Consider the following 17666-nt stretch of genomic DNA (forward strand, 5'->3'; position numbering starts at 1 on the left):
TCACACATGAAATTAAGCTAAATATAAATCCTTGCTAATGCATTTTATAATATACAGTATTAACATTGTGTGAAGGCTGTAAGATGTATTCAAATTCAATGCATTTCTTGGAGTTTTTAGGGTGGAATTTCTAATTTACAAGACATGACAACAATTAGTAGTCCTCCATGGAAAGCATGGATAAGCCTTCAATCTGAGGCTTTTGAAGCCTCTACATTCTCTTTATACAGAGCCCTTATAACTTAACTAAGTACTACTATGCCAGTAAGCCTGGAGCGTTGAATGCAGTCTTCCCTAATTCAGTGCTCCCAGCTTTCAAATGCAATAAAACTTAAATACAGCTCCAAGTACTCACATGTGCAGAGCCACCTGGAGACAGGAGTAGTGTCTCAGTTCCTAAGACCATTAGAAATGTGTTTTTCTATAGGCATGTGAATGTGCCATTCTACCCTCAAAGGGGATGCTACCTACAGGTTGAAAACTGCTGCTCTAGTAACAAGTTCCTGTGTAATAAGTTTGCAAGAGCATTAACGGTTCGGAACATGGGACACATTTCCTCGGGAGATGTGACATGTATATTCATCTATTTATCCAAAGTGGGAAGTGAAAACATAACCAAGCCCAATTTGCTGAACCAATGACTTTTATTAGAGTTACTTACAGGACTGTGAGGTCAATGACAATTGCTAACATAAAACTTAGAAACAGCATGTGATACAGCTCATGAACATTGATCCCTGGAAGCACACTGCATCTGGTAGGCATAGTTACAGGTTAAAGAGCAGCCTATCTTGTTGGCTCAGTAAGTTTAATCCTCTTGAAACTGGTACCATTTGCCTGAGTTTCTTCATTTGAGTTTAGGACACTGAATCTTGTCAGTCTCAGGGATCTCTTGGAGCAATTTTGAGGGATGTATTTTCTGCTTTAATCAGATTCCCTTCAAAATGAAGCATTTTAGTATACTGGAAAGTGTCAAACAAAAACATTCTTTTGCCTTCTCAATTTTGTTTTCATTATCAAAGCAGTTATGGGTGAAAAATACAAAAGGGTTTTTTTGAAAAATTCCTCTATTGTCACATTTGAGAGATTTCTTCAGCATAAATGCTTGATGCTTTCTAGGAACTGAGTATTACTTAAAGGCTTACACAAGTTTCTCATGCACATAACTCTCTACTGTGGAGCATCAAGTGTCACGAACAACAGGGCTTTAATAAAGCACATAACACATGCCTTCCTGTGGAAACTTTTCTTCTCATGAATTTTCAAATGCTTCTCACACATGAGAAGTAGGCATTTTCTCATACCTTGTGTATGGCTTCCCTGTTGTAGTGCTCTCTGATGCATGCTAAGAGTTGAGCCAATAGTAAGGATTTCCATACCCAGTACATTTTAAGGTTTCTCTTATATATTCTCTGAGCTCTAAGATAGCTTTTCTTGATAAACGACTTGTCAGAGTCAATAGCTTTGTGGAGCTTGTCTCCTTTATTTTTTTAATTTTTTGGTTTTTCAAAACAGGGTTTCCTTGCATAGCCTTGATGTCCTGGATTCACTTTATAGACCTGGCAGGCCTCAAACTCACAGAAATCTGCCTGCCTCTGCCTCCCAGTGCTGGGATTAAAGGCTTGCACCACCACACCCAGCCCTTGGGGTTTCTATCCTGTATGAATTCTCTGATGAACCTTAAGACTCTTTTTCAGAGTAAAGGATTTATCACATTCCCTACATTTGTACGGTTTCTCTCCTGTGTGAATTCTCTCATGAACCCTAAGACTGCCTTTCTGGGTGAAGGATTTGTCACATTCCATACATTTGTAAGGCTTCTCTCCTGTGTGGATACTCTCATGAACACTAAGAATGCCTTTTTTGGTAAAAGCTTTTTCACATTGTGTACATTTATAAGGTTTCTCACCTGTATGAGTTCTCTGATGCGTTCTAAGATGGCCTTTATAGGTAAAGGATTTGTCACAGTCCCCACATTTGTAAGGTTTCTCTCCTGTATGGATTCTCTCATGAACCTCAAGACTACATTTCTGGGTAAAAGATTTATCACATTCCCTACATTTGTAAGGTTTCTCTCCTGTATGAATTCTCTGATGAACTGTAAGACTGCCTTTCCGGTTAAAGGGTTTGTCACATTCCATACATTTGTAAGGCTTCTCTCCTGTATGGATTCTTTCATGAACCCTAAGACTGCCTTTCTCGGTGAACCATTTTTCACACTGTGTACATTTATAAGGTTTCTCACCTGTATGAACTCTCTGATGAGTTCTAAGATGGCCTTTATGGGTAAAGGATTTGTCACATTCCCTACATTTATAAGGTTTCTCTCCTGTATGGATTCTCTCATGAACCCCAAGACTACATTTCTGGGTAAAGGATTTGTCACATTCCCTGCATTTGTAAGGTTTTTCTCCTGTATGAATTCTCTGATGAACCCTAAGAATGCTTTTCAGGGTAAAGGACTTGTCACATTCCATACATTTGTAAGGTTTCTCTCCTGTATGGATTCTCTCATGAACCCTAAGACTGCCTTTCCTGATAAAAGACTTGTCGCATTCTGTACATTTATAAGGTTTCTCACCTGTATGAATTCTCTGATGAACCTTAAGATTGCTTTTCCGGGTAAAGGATTTGTCACAGTCCCTACAATTGTAGGTTATCTCTCCTGTATGGAGTCTCTCATGAGGCCTAAGAATGTATTTATTGGTAAAGGATTTGTCATATTCCATATATTTGTAAGGTTTCTCTCTTGTATGAATTCTCTGATGAGTTCTCTGAAAGCCTTTATTTGTAAATGATATCTCACTTTTATTACATTTGTAAGATTTATTCCTTGTGTGAATTCTTGGGCATGTTGTAAGAACTGATGATGTAGAAAGGAATTTGCCACAGTCATTGTATCTGTAAAGTTTCCCTCCTGTGTAGGTTCTGCAATGGTATTGATGGTAAGACAACGTATAGAATGACCTAGAACCTTGGCTACATTCATGTCTCTGTCCTCTATGAATTTTCTGATGTTTCCTAAGACCTGAGCAGCAGATAAAGGATTTACCACAATCACTACATTTGTAAGTATTCTCACCAGTGTAGATCCTGTAATGTCTTTCAAAGTCTGATGTATGATAAAAGCACTTACCACACTCTGTACATTTATAGGGATATTCTCCATAATGGCTTCTGTAATGTACTTTGAGTTGTAACAAGTGCAGAAAGAATTTACTGCATTTTATACATTTATAAGATTTCTCTCTAGTATGAACTCTTTGATGTCTACTGAGGGTTGAGGATGTTCGGACACATTTAGCGTATTTCCTGCATTTGTGTGGGTTCTTGCCACTATTGGTTTGTTTCAGCATGAGTTTATACTTAGAGTGAAAACCTTTTCCATACTCTGTATCATTTTGTTCTTTGTTTCCTATATGAATTCTTTGACTTTGACCTACAACAGAATACATATTTAAACAGTTTATACAGTCTGTAACTTTGCAAGGTTTTTCTCCAGTCTTCCTAATTGTAGGTTTCTTTAGGTTTAATGCTTCAACAGAGGCATCTCTGTGGTTAGTTTTAGAGAGGTTATCTTGTGAGAGTTCATGAATCATTTTGTGAAGCTCATTACATTTGTAAGACTTTTCGTGAATATTCACATGTTCATGGATACTCTTTGAGCCTTGATTCAAGACCTTCTCATATTTACAATATGTGAAATTATTCTCTGAAAAAAAAGTACAATGATCACTGCACATATAAGAGATTCAATAACTGATGTTCCTAAAGTTTTTGAAGGTAAATTAGCAATTCTCAATGATAGTTTTCAACAGAGTATTTTCCTGTTTTACAATCATTATATGGATACTTAGAAGAACCTCAATTTTGATATATATCAAATGACATGAAATGATAATAGCCTTCTTGTTATTTAAATACTGTACTTCACAGAAAGTAGGACAAAAAGGTGATTGGCCAGTAAGGAACATTGAGAAGGATCTCTCTGAAGGATCATATATATAATATTTCTCTATTTTCTTGTTTATATTTTAAGACAGAGTGAAACTCTGTTGTTGCGGTAAGGTAGGAATTCATTATGTAACATACACTGTCATGGAAATCACCATATACTCTGGCCTCACCATTCAAAGTGCTAAGTTAAAGATCATTCTCGGGCTAGAGAGATGGCTCAGTGGTAAGAGCACCACCTGCTCTTCTGAAGGTCCTAAGTTCAAGTCCCAGCAACCACATGGTGGCTAAAAACCATCTATAATGTGATCTGATGCCCTCTTCTGCAGATAAAGCACTCATATACAATTAATAAATAAATATTTTTAAAAAGATCATTCTCTACCAGAACTAAACATAGAGACCACAAGGCAAAAAGTAAGTACATAAAGCAACAATAAAACTATCACAATAGATCTTTCAATAGTGAAAGCCTTCTGCATTTTTTACTTCAGAAATAGGTGAAAATTTTGATGCAATAATAAAATTAAAGTATTCCAATTATACACTTGGCAATATGTTTTCATTGCTATGAATATGCAATTTTCTTTGAATTTTAAAGTTTTGAACACAAACTAGATAAGAGGATTGGAGAGATTAGACAGCACTGCTTATTCTTTCAGAGAATATGAACAAATGTAAAAGGAAACATCATAAAAAGTTACATTGGTAACCAAAATTTCACTTATTTTGGGAGTCTCTAGGCATTTCAGAAAGTTTACATATAAACTGAAAAGGCCAACTCAAAGGATGAATCAGGAATTCTATAAGAAGAGCATTCTTACCCACAAATAACACATTGCTGTAGTTCTCCAGCATCACAACCATGTACAACTCCCTCTGACCAGGGTTGAGACATTCCCACTCCTCCTGTGAGAAGTCCACAGCCACATCCCTGAATGTGAGCAGACCCTGCAATAGAATACTACTTATTTAACTTGTGCTGCTAAACAAACTGCTTTCCAAGGTAAGCACGACCTAAGAATAAGAGATATTTGTGATGTAGATGAGTCATGGCAAATATACAAGGACAAAAGTTTTCTATAAGTGCTATAAAGATGTCAGAAGTTAAGCATTGATGCTATTCCATAGACAACGTATGGAATGACTGAACATGTTGCCCATATTCATAGTTTCCCCCTTTCATGTTTTTGCTGATGTTTTCTAAGATCTGAGCAGCAGATAAAGGATTTCCTATATCACTACATTTGAAATTTTTGTTTGCAGTTTGGTATCTATAATGTCTTTAAAGATCTCTAATATGTAATTACTTTCCCAGTCATATCACGGTACTATAGAACAGATTTTTTACACCAAGTCCTATGATATCAATGTTCTGTTCTGAAAATACAACCAAAGTTTAATTTTAAGAAAAGTTGCTGCCAGGCAGTGGTGGCGCACACCTTTAATCCCAGCACTCAGGAGGCAGAGGCAGGCAGATCTCTGTGAGTTCAAGGACAGCCTGATCTACAAAGTTAGTCCAAGACAGCCAAAGCTACACAGAGAAACCATGTCTCAAAAAAATTTTTAAAAGATGCTTTATTATATAATCATAGTGTTTATTATATTTTTAATCTCCAAAACAAGGTAACATAATAGTCTCACGATCAGCTATTTTTAAGGGATTAATATACATATTTGAGGCTGCGATGCAGGAGTGTACCTTATATTATGGGTTCGTATCAAACAGAGTCCCAGTGTCAGATCACAGCTGACCAAGTTGTGATGAGCAAACTATGCTTCTAAATTCTAAATGTTAACCTTGCTCAAATATGGACACTAGCTCAATCGTGTCTGCAGCTGGGTCTCACCTAACTATTCTAATATGCTCAGTGGACATCCTGAGGCCTAGGTACACACTTTGTAGAACAAAGAGGTAGACTATGCAATGCAGCTTTGATGGATGAGTTAAAAGTATTTTTCTTTAAATAATACAGGAGTGTAACACTAGTGCATACATTCAACATTTCAAACTACCCACTGAACAAACTAATTTATGAATTTATTTTATAATATATTCACAACAATAAAATAAATAAATAATCCAGCAACAGCCAGCATTAAAAATATTTAAATTCTTCTAAAAGTTGGGGTAAGCAATACAGATAGTAATAATTTCAAATAATTTTATACAAACTGTGGACTTTTGCTACAGAGTAATTAAATATATATGTATAAGTAAATAGCATGTGTGACAGTGCATTCAGGTGAAGTAGAAACATTTTCTTTTTTTCCCCTTTGGTTTTTCCAGACAGGGTTTTTCTGTGTAACCTTGGCTGTGCTGGACTCACTTTGTAGACCAGGCTGGCCTCAAACTCACAGTGATCCATCTGCCTCTGCCTCTGCCTCCTGAGTGCTGGGATTAAAGGCGTGCACCACCATGCCAGAATGGAAACATTGTCTTTAATCAAATCACATTTTTAAATTGAGAGAGGATATTCTTTATAAAATCTTTTTTCTTTATAAAATCTTAATACTTTTTTTGCTCATGAGTTTGACTGAAATAAGAATTTGAATTTTCTATTTTCACTTTCTTTTCTTCAGTACTTCAACTCATTTTCTAACAGGACATTAGGTTGCATAGGTATCATCTATATGTTTTCCTTCACTTTTCAAAAATTATAATACACAAGGTTATATCCTGTCTCTGTAACAATGTGCATCAGAAATGCAAACCTGAGGCCTGGAAAAAATGACTTCAAGGCAAAAGTACTTGCTGTTTCTATATAGAAAATTAATGTAATTCTCTCTACATGCATGGCACCTCATTACAATGTCTAAATTCTTTCCCAAGATTTTGCTCCTAATACATAATGCAGTGTATATAGAAATGTACATATGAACACTCATATAGATAAATAATTATTACTGTAAGGAAAAACAGAAACAGCACCACAACTCTTCAGAGCTCTTTATGGAATAATACAGGGTGCAAAGCATATTCATCCTCCTAAGGAGATGAAGATAATAAAGGAGGAGGAACGTTCACTTGAGCTTGAAATCAATGACACATGCAAAGCACCAAGTCAATCTTCTTTAGAAAATTCTTACTAGTATATTCTACATGATGCAATACAAATGTGGAGACAGTAGTGCTAATGCCACTTCTGAAAAATGAAGAAAAAGTGAAAGACAGAATAATTTTCTGTATATTGAAAACTTATCACACAGAGCATTGGTCAGGTTCTCTCCAGAGACAAATGGATTTCAGGTGTCAATGTGTGACATGAAATGCCTAAAGGAGATACCATACTGGGATCTACATCTCCCCATAGACACCTCAGTGTTATGGAAGACTAAGCCACATATTCCTTCTGTCATCTGTGACTCTAGGGAGCTGCAGTATTTGCTATTGGGATTGAAGACAGTGAGTCTTCTCTAATTCTACTCTTCCATACACTGCTTAGTGATGCCAGTGTCCACGTATTTACAGATCCACAAACATAACCTTGTTTCCAGGAAACCTGGCCATTCTTGAACAGCAATTTATGTGGCACATGCGACCTATCCTCACAAATGTAAAAGGACTGACATCCATCCAATGTAGGAATTGGCCATCAGTATATTCTTTGAGCACTATTGACAATAGATTTTCTTTTAGAATTTCAGGTCTTAAGTCCATGAAAAGTTATATCCTCTCAGTATAAAGTCCAGTGGATATATAATGGCACAAGCCTGGGTTATACTGGTGAAAAATCTCAAGGCTTAAATTTGATTTTAAGAAAATAAAATGAAGTCCTAGTAAATAAACACTTTATAGAACATTACCAGTATACAGAATTAAAGTCTTCAATAATAAAAGGGATTTCTTCAAAGAAATGCGGACATGACACTGACCTGAGGACCATTTAACAGAGAAGGATTCATTCTTCTTGTTGATCTTCTACAACTTTCCGTCTCGGGAATAAAGACTGGAATTCTTGATGAAATTTCAAATCAAGGTATCAAAAAAAAAAAAAAAAAAAAGCTAAAATTAATACAAGTCCCAAAAACCATAACGAGAACAGAAATTTTGTCAACATTCCTATAGCCAGGAAAGCATGGAACGATATAATTGTTGTAGCCAAGAAAATGACTACAGTCTGTGGCCTGCCTCTAACCTCAGCAGGCTCCAGGAATAAACACAGAGCACGCGTCTGGGAACTTATCTTCTAGGGATTGGAGTCATAAACAAGCAGCTAGTGGGTGCCAAGTTGGATGCCTCCTCCTTTCAACATGGACCTGTTTTCTAAGTCCCATACATGTCTCTGTGTGAGAATACTGATCACGTGAAATCTACGTGAATGCATTTTTTATTATAATATTACAATTTAGGCCATACACATCATTAAATGGGATGCCCTTGTGATAACTGTTCCAAACAGTGGATCCACCTTTGTAATGATGCAGCCTTTCAATAAAGTCCCAGGAACTCGTAAGTGGATGGACCTGCATGTGGCAAACCCACCTGGAGATTGATACAGGAGTACGCTGAGACGTAAGCAGACCATCCACTGACTCTACAGGTCTTGGATATGTCGCTGTAGCATTCAAACCACTGAAAGGGATTTGCCGGCTGATGGGCGAGAAGAATCATCTGTGGCTGACCACAGATGATGACCCTTTGTTTTTCAATACCAACTTGGCACCCATGTAATAGTGCCAAGACTACTTTGTTTGACTGATGTCAGCCCATGAAGAAAATACATATATGGCACTGGAAGTTGGCCAAGAGCCAATAACTAAAGAGATCACTGGCCCCTAGAGAGCATGCAGTTATGCCTGCTATACTGCTACATGTAGAAATAAAAAGTGCTGCTTATATCACAGCCTTGTGCTGCATCCAGACTAGATTCAAATAGCTTTGTTTGCAATAGGAAATAGTCATTTCAAAGACTGCTGTACGCAGGGGTACAGCTGTAAGAGCTGGGACAAAGAGACTGAGTCACTAAATACCATTGGTCATATACTATGGCAGTTGGAAATACAAATACATGACAGCCTGACTACTCACCCAAAACCTGCCTCAAAACATACAGAAAATACAATTGAGAAGACTGGGATGAAAATGGGAATAATAAAGATGTGACTAAGAATGATGAGAGGGTAACTGAACAAGCTTTGTATGGAGTTCCAGGTGGAAAGCCACTCTCCTGAAATTTCAAGTGATGTGGAAGGGGAGTTAGAAAGCATGGACGAAAGTAAACTCCAGGATCTTTTTAATAGTCACAATAGTAAAGAAACAGAAATGCAAATACTCTATCAGAATATGCCTCTATAAATATTCTAACAACCATCATGAGTAAACAGAATCTGGACAAGCCCTAGTTCATGTGATTGAAAATTTACTGACAACAGTAAATACGCACTGTGAGTTTAACAGGTCAAAATAGGCAATCGACTCAGAATAGTTTGTTGCATGTACAAATAATCACACTGACTTTATACACTTCTGTTTCAATGGAATAACCAGGACATCTTTGCATGGCATATCTCTTCATGACTCTTGCCTGTGATATACAGTCTGAGTAATGTTTTCAACTCTATCAGTAACAAGTCAAAACTTCCTACTCCAGTGACAGATGCTACGTTTTAATTTCAACAGTAATAAATATGAGAAAAGAACATGTCCCCTGAAATAATTCTGTCCATGTCTTCGCTGGAAAAGTCTAGCACATTCCAAAACAACCTACATGGAAAAGAGAGACAGCTTCATTAAAATGTTCACTATCCTTTGAGAATTCACACACATTACACATATGCACAGCAGTCTGAAAAGGAATTCTGAGACTGAATATAAAAGTTAGGCATGGTGGCTCAGGCTTTTAATCCCTGCACTCTGGAGGTAGAGACAGGCCAATCTCTGCACACTAAGGCCAGCATGGACTTCATAATGAGTTCCAGCACAGGCAGTGATGTGTATGTATGTGTTTTATGTGTGTGTGTGTGTGTGTGTGTGTGTGTGTATGTGTGTGTGTGTGTGTATAAAGACACCATGCAGGATTCAAAAAATAAAAATATAGGAAAAAATTAAAACAGGTACTTTATTGACAATATAATGTGTATACATCACAGATTGAATATTAATGGTAAGATTTTAATGATTGTAGCCATACTTATGGAATGATTGTAGCCATACTTATGGAGGTTGCAAAGGTATACACAGTGACCCAATAAAACCTTCAGTCATTCGGTACATGATTAATAACTAAAAGATTTTCAGGATGAGAAATCACAGGCTCTAAATGCCATTCCCTTGAATAAGTTACTGGTACAACATGGAAGTATGACAGGGTAGGCTAAATTAAATTATAAAAATGTTGTATAAAAAATAGAAAAGAGAAGAAGAGACTTGATACCCTATGAGCATATACAGGGGGAGGAAGTCCCCCCTAGTCACAGTCATAGGGGAGGGGAATAAGGGAAAAATGGGAGGGAGGGAGGAATGGGAGGATACAAGAGATGGGTTTACCATTGAGATGTAATATGAATAAATTAATAAAATAAAAAATTAGGAAAGAGAACACTGTTTGAAACATGAATAAAAAACTGATTGCACCCCTGCCCTATGGTAGGTTCTAAAGCCACAATTCTGCACTTATCACTTCAGCACTGATGACTGGTGACTTTCCCAGGACATGCTACATGGCTCCTACAGCTGTGGGAAGTTTGCAAGTCTTTGCAAGACACAGGTGTGTTTGCTGTGTCCCTAAATCCACACCATGATGTCACTGGATCTCCCTCAGGAATGTCCTTTATCAGTGCCTCGGGGCTTAGAGTCTTTGGGGCCTCCCTAAACCCAACCCACAGTGCCTCTGCAGAAGGTTATAATCCAGCACTAGCACTGCCCAGGTTAGGCACTTACTCTAACCCTAACCAATTTTCCACTCTATTCCCTGATCTATATCTCCCACTCTGTCTAAGACATACTTGCACATAGCTGTCAGGCTGCCTGGACCTGCTCTACAGTCACAGCCATTCCCTACACTTGCCACCAGCCTAGATCGAGTAGGATGCTGTACTCCGATTCCTGGCCCCCATCCTAGATTCTCAACCCTTACATATATCATCTCCCACTGAAATATCAGCCTCCTGACCTAAAACCACACAGCAAAAGACACAAAACAGACTGGAACCAAAGCAATATCACAAGCACTGATTGAATATCCTTTCTCTGAATCACTAAAGCAATACCAGTGTTGCCTTAAAAATGCAGTTTGAATGAAGTTTAAGAGACAGACAACTTGAAGAATGTTCAATGACGCCAAAGGACGTAAAGTGGACACGGACAATTTGATTGAAGGACAAAGAACTCCAGCAAACAGCTGAGGAGATAATGAGGATAATACAGGATGTGAACATCACAACTAATAGTGACAGAAATCTGTGGAATCCTCAGCCTGAAATTAAACAAGACTTGAAGAACTCTGTAGGGCTGACAGTAACTGAATGGAGAGCTCAGCCAGCAGGATACAGCATGCAAAAGACAAACATCAGGGCTTCAATTAAAGAAATCATAGGTGAAATAAATGAACAAAATTATGCTCTATTCCAGCAGCAATATAAAAAGATAACAGTGAATTTCAAGCCAGGAACACTGGGGGTAGGTCTTCCATCCCAGCACTCAGGAGGCTCAGACAGGCAGAACTATGTGAGCTGGAAGCCAGCCTGGCCTCTCTATCAGGTTTCAGGCCAGTCACGGAAACAGAGTGAGAATCTGTTTCAGAAACAAACAAAATTAAAAACTAAACAAAAAATTGAAGGTATATTTCCTACACTTATATTAAGCCCTCTAATATATGCCTTTTAGCACAGTTACAGGAAGAATATTAGAAGATTAATTATCACGGTTTGAATGAGAATGTCTCTCACTGGCTTGTGTACTTCAGGTTTAGACCTCTCTGTTCCTTCCTGCACTATTATCCTGAATCCTCATGCAACATCTCCTGATCGTTTACAGTTTCTGTTTTTTTGTTTGTTTTTTTTTTAAGTAAGGCTTACTTATTTTAACTTTATTTGGAAGGTATCTTTACGTGCATGTAGGTCTGTGCACTTTATACATACAGCAGCCAGGAGAGGGTGACAGATCCTCTGGAACTTGAGTCTGGGAGGATGTGAAGTCCCCAGGTAGGTACAGGAAGCTGAACCTGGAAATGACAAGAGCACCAAGTGTCCTTAACTGTTGAGCTATATATATCCTAGCCTTTAATTGCTCCTTAATTCGCTACTGTGGAGACTTAAGCCAATGAACAGTGAGACCAAATTCGTGGAACACTGAGGACACTTTCTTCAAGTGTCAAGGTGAGGGCCAGCTCAGAAAAGACAATCACACAGAAGCAGAGTAACAAAGACACACTGGTAAGTTTGGAAGGAGGAGGTACTGGCTGTGAAAGACATTTGTCCACAATTATGTGTCTGGGGGCTTACAACCATGAAAAAAAGTCAATCTGAATATTATATACAAAGATATTAATATGGTTATGTAGAATTCAATGAAATAAGGACTCAAAAACAAAACAATGTTTTAATATAAACAGACCTGTTTCTGTGCAGAAACTAAGTACGCCTAATCTAAACTAACAGAGTGAATCTATGTATATTAGAACTGGAGGTAAAGAGGACACTTCAATGTATGACAATGATGTGTTACCTTGTGCAGTGCTGTGGAAAGTCATACACAAATAAACCACAATTGAAGAAGGCATGATGGGTGTCTAGGAACAAGTGACTAAATCACCCTCCTACATGACACAGCTACAACACACAGCAAGCAGCTGCTGAGACTGAAGCAGTAAGAGTTTCCGCCAACAGTGTCTGAGGACTGCACAGATTAACATGGAATTCTCCTTTCCATCGACAAACCTTATACTAATGCCAAAAGGAGAATATTACATAAAACAAAAAGACAAACACTAGAAAGTCTTCATGCAAAGCTGGCTTTACCTCAACACACAAACAAACAAACAAAAGTAATCACAGACCGGTTAACAGGATCTACTCAGACACAGAGATTTTCTCAAAATAGAGAAATGAAAAGAAAGCTGAGTTCACAATAAGAATGTATGGTTGTTTCAACACTTACAAACTGATCAATGTAAGACATCAAATATGTAGACTCAGTGAGAGAAGGAAAATGTCTATGTCAGTAGATAAATGAAAGCCCTGTGGTGAAATATGACATATGCTCAGTATAAAAGCTCTCAACAATGTGAGAGCAGAAGGAACATCCCTCAGAATAGTAAGGACAAACAGACACAAAGCTAAGGCAAACAGTATGAAACAGGAAAACTGTAAATATTCTTCTCTAATCAGGACTAACTCCACACAGTGCATCAATGACACACAATTCAAGGACAGAGAAAAATGCAACGGGGACAATATATCAGAGTCAGAAATCATGTGAACCTTTTGAGAAAAAAAAGAAAATTCAGATCAGACCATTCACACAGTCTTCAAATAGCTTAGACTCCAGTGTAGTATCATTTACAACGTCAAAAAGTGATATGCAGACAAGGGCAGGCGGCAGAGTTATCAATACCCATTCTCAGATTTCGATACTTTGTGCTACAAGATCAATCTTCCTGGCAAGGCATATCCACTGGCAAGGCTATTTTGTGGGTAACAGACAGTTTTTGGCTCATTCAGAGGCTAGGCCCACAGGAAAAAATACACAGTTACATGGGAACCTGGACCAAGAACCTAGAAAGGAATCCACTATGACATTTGCTACACACACAAATGGCTTGGTTCACACCCATAGCCTGGTGCTGCTTTCAGGCTGAGTCAAAAAAAAAAACTGTTTTCAATGGGCAACAGTTATTTCAGGACTCAAACTAATCAAATACAGAAAAGTACTATATCCTTACAGTACCGCCTACAGTGGGAAATCCACTTTACCACATCTAACATTCTCAGTGAAACCTTCCAGAATGATCAATGAAATAGAATCCTGCAAAATCAATTTCATGCCACGTTTCTACTGTCTCTTGAGTGCACACCTTGCTCAATCTGTCTAACATACCTGGGTCCTTTGCTCCAGTCTACTCTGTCTTCACCATCTCGGGCTCTTAGCACTCATTCATAGGTGAGCAGAACTGGCTGAGCAGAGAGAGATCTGCACATGAGAAAGAGATGCTTCAAAAAGCTCCTGGGACTTTTCATAGAACTGAAAGATGCAAACTCCTGCCAAAAGGATAAACATGAAGGAAAAAGAAAATATCAGGAAAAAGTCCGGTTTTTTAATGGGGGTTTCATTTTACTCTATGAGATGTGAGACTCATCACACATGTCACACATGCAGAGTCGTTTTCCCAGGAAGCCTGAGGAGCAAGGAAGACTGTAGGAAAACTATTCTAACCCACAGAATCCAGACTGCTGCACTGATACAACAGGAGGTCTCTGAAAAAAAGCTCCTGAGATTATGGTCCAGGCCTTCCCATAGCTGCAAGAGGTCCACATTCACAGAAATCAATGTTAACAAACCATGAAGCAAAAAACAAGAGTCTGGCCACATGTGCACAGGCACAGTGATTTTCTTGAACCAAGGAGACACTTTTCTGGTCTTTCTTTTAGTGACTTTTTCCCTCTATGACCAGGCAAAAAGTTATTGTAAAGAATGGCCAGACACAGGTGGTTCACTGTGAGTTCGAGGCCAGCCTGGTCTACAAAGCGAGTCCAGGACAGCCAAGGCTACACAGAGAAACCCGGTCTCAAAAAAAAAAACAAAAATAGAAAAAAGAAAAAAGAATGACCAGACATATACAGAGGCTGCCCACACTGGCTTTGCCAATACCACACATGGAACCTCACCCAGATTGCCTCTTCAATGTAAGAGGTGGGGCCTTCTACCTCCACATCTAGAACCCATGGAACCCCAGATGCGAAGTGGGCACTGCTTGTCAACTTTACTGTCTTTTTTATACCAGATATCCAGTAAGCACAATTAATATCTACAGAAAACATATCCCAATTACTCAATGTGTAGAGATAAGGGAAGTAAAAGAGGAAGTTGAACATTCCTCCAAGGTCACTGCCTGTTTAATATCCCTCTGACCTCAGCCTACTGTTTCCTTGATGTCACTCAACCTGGCTGCTTTGGAGATTTACTGGCTGTGTGACCCTCCTCAGACTAGCTCAAAACCGCCACTGACAGCTTCTGTCCTTATCCTGTCAAATAACACTACCTCTCCATTCACAGCTGCCATGAGTCTGGTGTTGCCATGACTGTCTCTCTTTTTCTTAATACCCTCTTTCGCATGGCAAACTGTATCAAGGCATCTGTGACACACATGGTAGGGGTGTTAAATTCCCTAGATGGCATCAAAACCAAAACCCTTGATACTTCATGCCATCTCCAGCGCCCTACAGTCCATAAAACCGCAATTCTTTGTGGGACTCAAGTCTGCATGGCCTAATTTTGTTTTAATCTATAGTGAGTTTTCTATCTATAAAAATCTCATGGCCAGATATCATCTTCACAACATGCATCCTGGGGCTGGCCTGGACTTTGTTAAATCTCAGAGAAACTCAGGGCAACGGGCTAACTGAAGTGCCTATTAACAAATAAGCAGACAACTTTAGCTAAGTGCTTCCTTTCTATCTAGTTTTTCTCCTGGAACTCTCCTCTCTCTCTTCCCTTCTGCCCTTCTCCACCCTCCCCTGCATGGCGAGGATCAGTCTGGACCCTTCCACACGCATCTGGCTGTTTTCTCTTTTTTCTTTTTATTAAAAAGTTTTTTTGTGTGTGTGAAGATTTGTTTTATGTGAGGACTGTATCTGCACATACACCTACATGCCAGAAGAGGGCATCAGATCCCAGTATAGATAATCGTGAGCTACCATGTGGTTGCTGGGGCTTGGACTCAGGACCTCTAGAAGAGCAGCCAGTGCTCTTAACCACTGAGCCATCTCTCCAGCCCCAAAAATCACAATTTTTTTTTGTTTTTGTTTTGTTGTTGTTGTTGTTGTTTTTGGTTTGTCGAGACAAGGTTTCTCTATGTAGCCTTGGCTGTCCTGGACTAGCTTTGTAGACCAGGCTGGCCTCGAACTCACAGTGATCTGCCTCCCTCTGCCTCCTGAGTGCTGGGATTAAAGGCATGCACCACCACACCCGGCTGGCTGTTTTTCTCTCTTATACTATAAAGCTCAAAATTAGCCTATAAGCACCACTTGCCCAGGAACCAGATTAACTTCCTGGGATGCTGGGAGTTATATTTAAAAAATAACAAAGCATCATGGGAAAGTGTGGTGGTCTATAAGGTTGTCTTTATAAAACCCTGCTCGTTATTTGAGATTTATAATAATGCTGGTGCAGATTGTGGAAATGGTTATTCTCCCATGAATCTCAGGATTAACAAGCCTACAACAAACCTGGTCAATCATACCCTGGATCAGACATATCCTCAGTTATCATCAGACACAAACGTAAAAACGTTAATAACTAGGCATTTGAAGACACATTTCTAAACACTGTATTTACATTCAAGAGTGACTACATCACAGATGGAAAGTTAATAAGAAGTAAAACTTTGCTAAGTAAATGTTGATGTTTACAACTATAACTATAGTGCATTATAAAGTATATTAACTGAATCAATCAAATTTGCACTGGTTCAGCTGGTGGTGGTGGCGCACGCCTTTAATCCCAGCACTTGGGAGGCAGAGGCAGGAGGATCTCTGTGAGTTCGAGGCCAGCCTCGTCTACAGAGAGAGTTCCAGGACAGAGAAAGCCTGTCTCAAAAAACAAAAAATTGCACTGGTTCCTCATATGGCTAATATCTACAAATATCTCTGGAAATGCCTATTCCCCAGGTCAAAAGCCACTCTCTTGGATAGGCAAATAGTGGAACAGCAGAGTTAAAAAGGCATGGATGAATTTGAATTTGAGGAGCTTTGTAACTGCTGTAGCACAGAACCCTGGGTGAAAACTACATATACTCCAAATGCTCTAGGACATTATATTAGAAAAATATTCTTGGAACTGTAAAGTAAATTATTTTTTTAAAAATCACGATAAGCCAGGCTCACGCCTTTAATCCCAACACTCGGGAGGCAGAGGCAGGCAGATCTCTAAGTCCAAGGCCAACATGGTCTCCAAAGCAAATCCAGAACAGCCAGGGCTACACAGAGAAACCCTGTCTTGAACATCCCCCCCCCAAAATCACGATAAACCCCAGTTTATAGCATCTCAACCTTCTCGACAAAGGATAGCTTCGCCAGAACTGTGAGACTGGTGTCCTTAAGACCAGCTGAGGAAAAGCCACCCGTGCTCTGCTCCCTCCTTTCCCACCCCGCAGCCCCTCTCACCTGGGAGGCTCCAGGGCGCCCAGCTCCGGTTTCCTCCGCTGCGCTGCTGACTGGCGACTGTCCCCGCAGCCAGGAAACAGCGTCTCAGCAGAGTTTTTGGGTTTGCAGACAGGTCCAGGCCAGGTAAACTGAACAAGGATAGGGCCACATGGCTCCATAGGGACGGAAGGGAATGGCGGCTTTCCTCCCACCAGCTCCCCTGGACCCGCCCACTACACCCGGTTCCGGTCACGTGGTCCTTTAAACGATTTCAAACCCAATGTTTTCTCTGCGTTACTTTGGTGGAGTCCTCCCAGCTGTTTGCTTTCCCCTCTCACGGTTCTGATCCTGCTAGTGTCCCCGCCACAGGGAGGCTAGACCCTCCAACTCCATCTCAGCCTGCCCATGTG

At 39.3% G+C, this 17666-nt stretch overlaps 2 protein-coding genes across 2 annotated transcripts in view; one reads left to right on the top strand and one right to left on the bottom strand.

The window, feature by feature from the left end:
- Positions 1-17666, top strand: part of Atg4c (autophagy related 4C cysteine peptidase) — a 296253-nt gene that overhangs the window by 163414 nt on the left and 115173 nt on the right. The gene's annotated exons all lie outside the window — the stretch shown is intronic.
- On the bottom strand, positions 490-17435 carry LOC127199005 (zinc finger protein 420-like). The gene is given in 5 exon segments (XM_051156906.1): positions 490-503; positions 1637-3712; positions 4779-4905; positions 15156-15249; positions 17278-17435. Coding segments are annotated over 5 exon segments (2469 nt in total).

Source organism: Acomys russatus, chromosome 2, assembly GCF_903995435.1.
Source record: "Acomys russatus chromosome 2, mAcoRus1.1, whole genome shotgun sequence".
Classification (NCBI taxonomy): domain Eukaryota; kingdom Metazoa; phylum Chordata; class Mammalia; order Rodentia; family Muridae; genus Acomys; species Acomys russatus.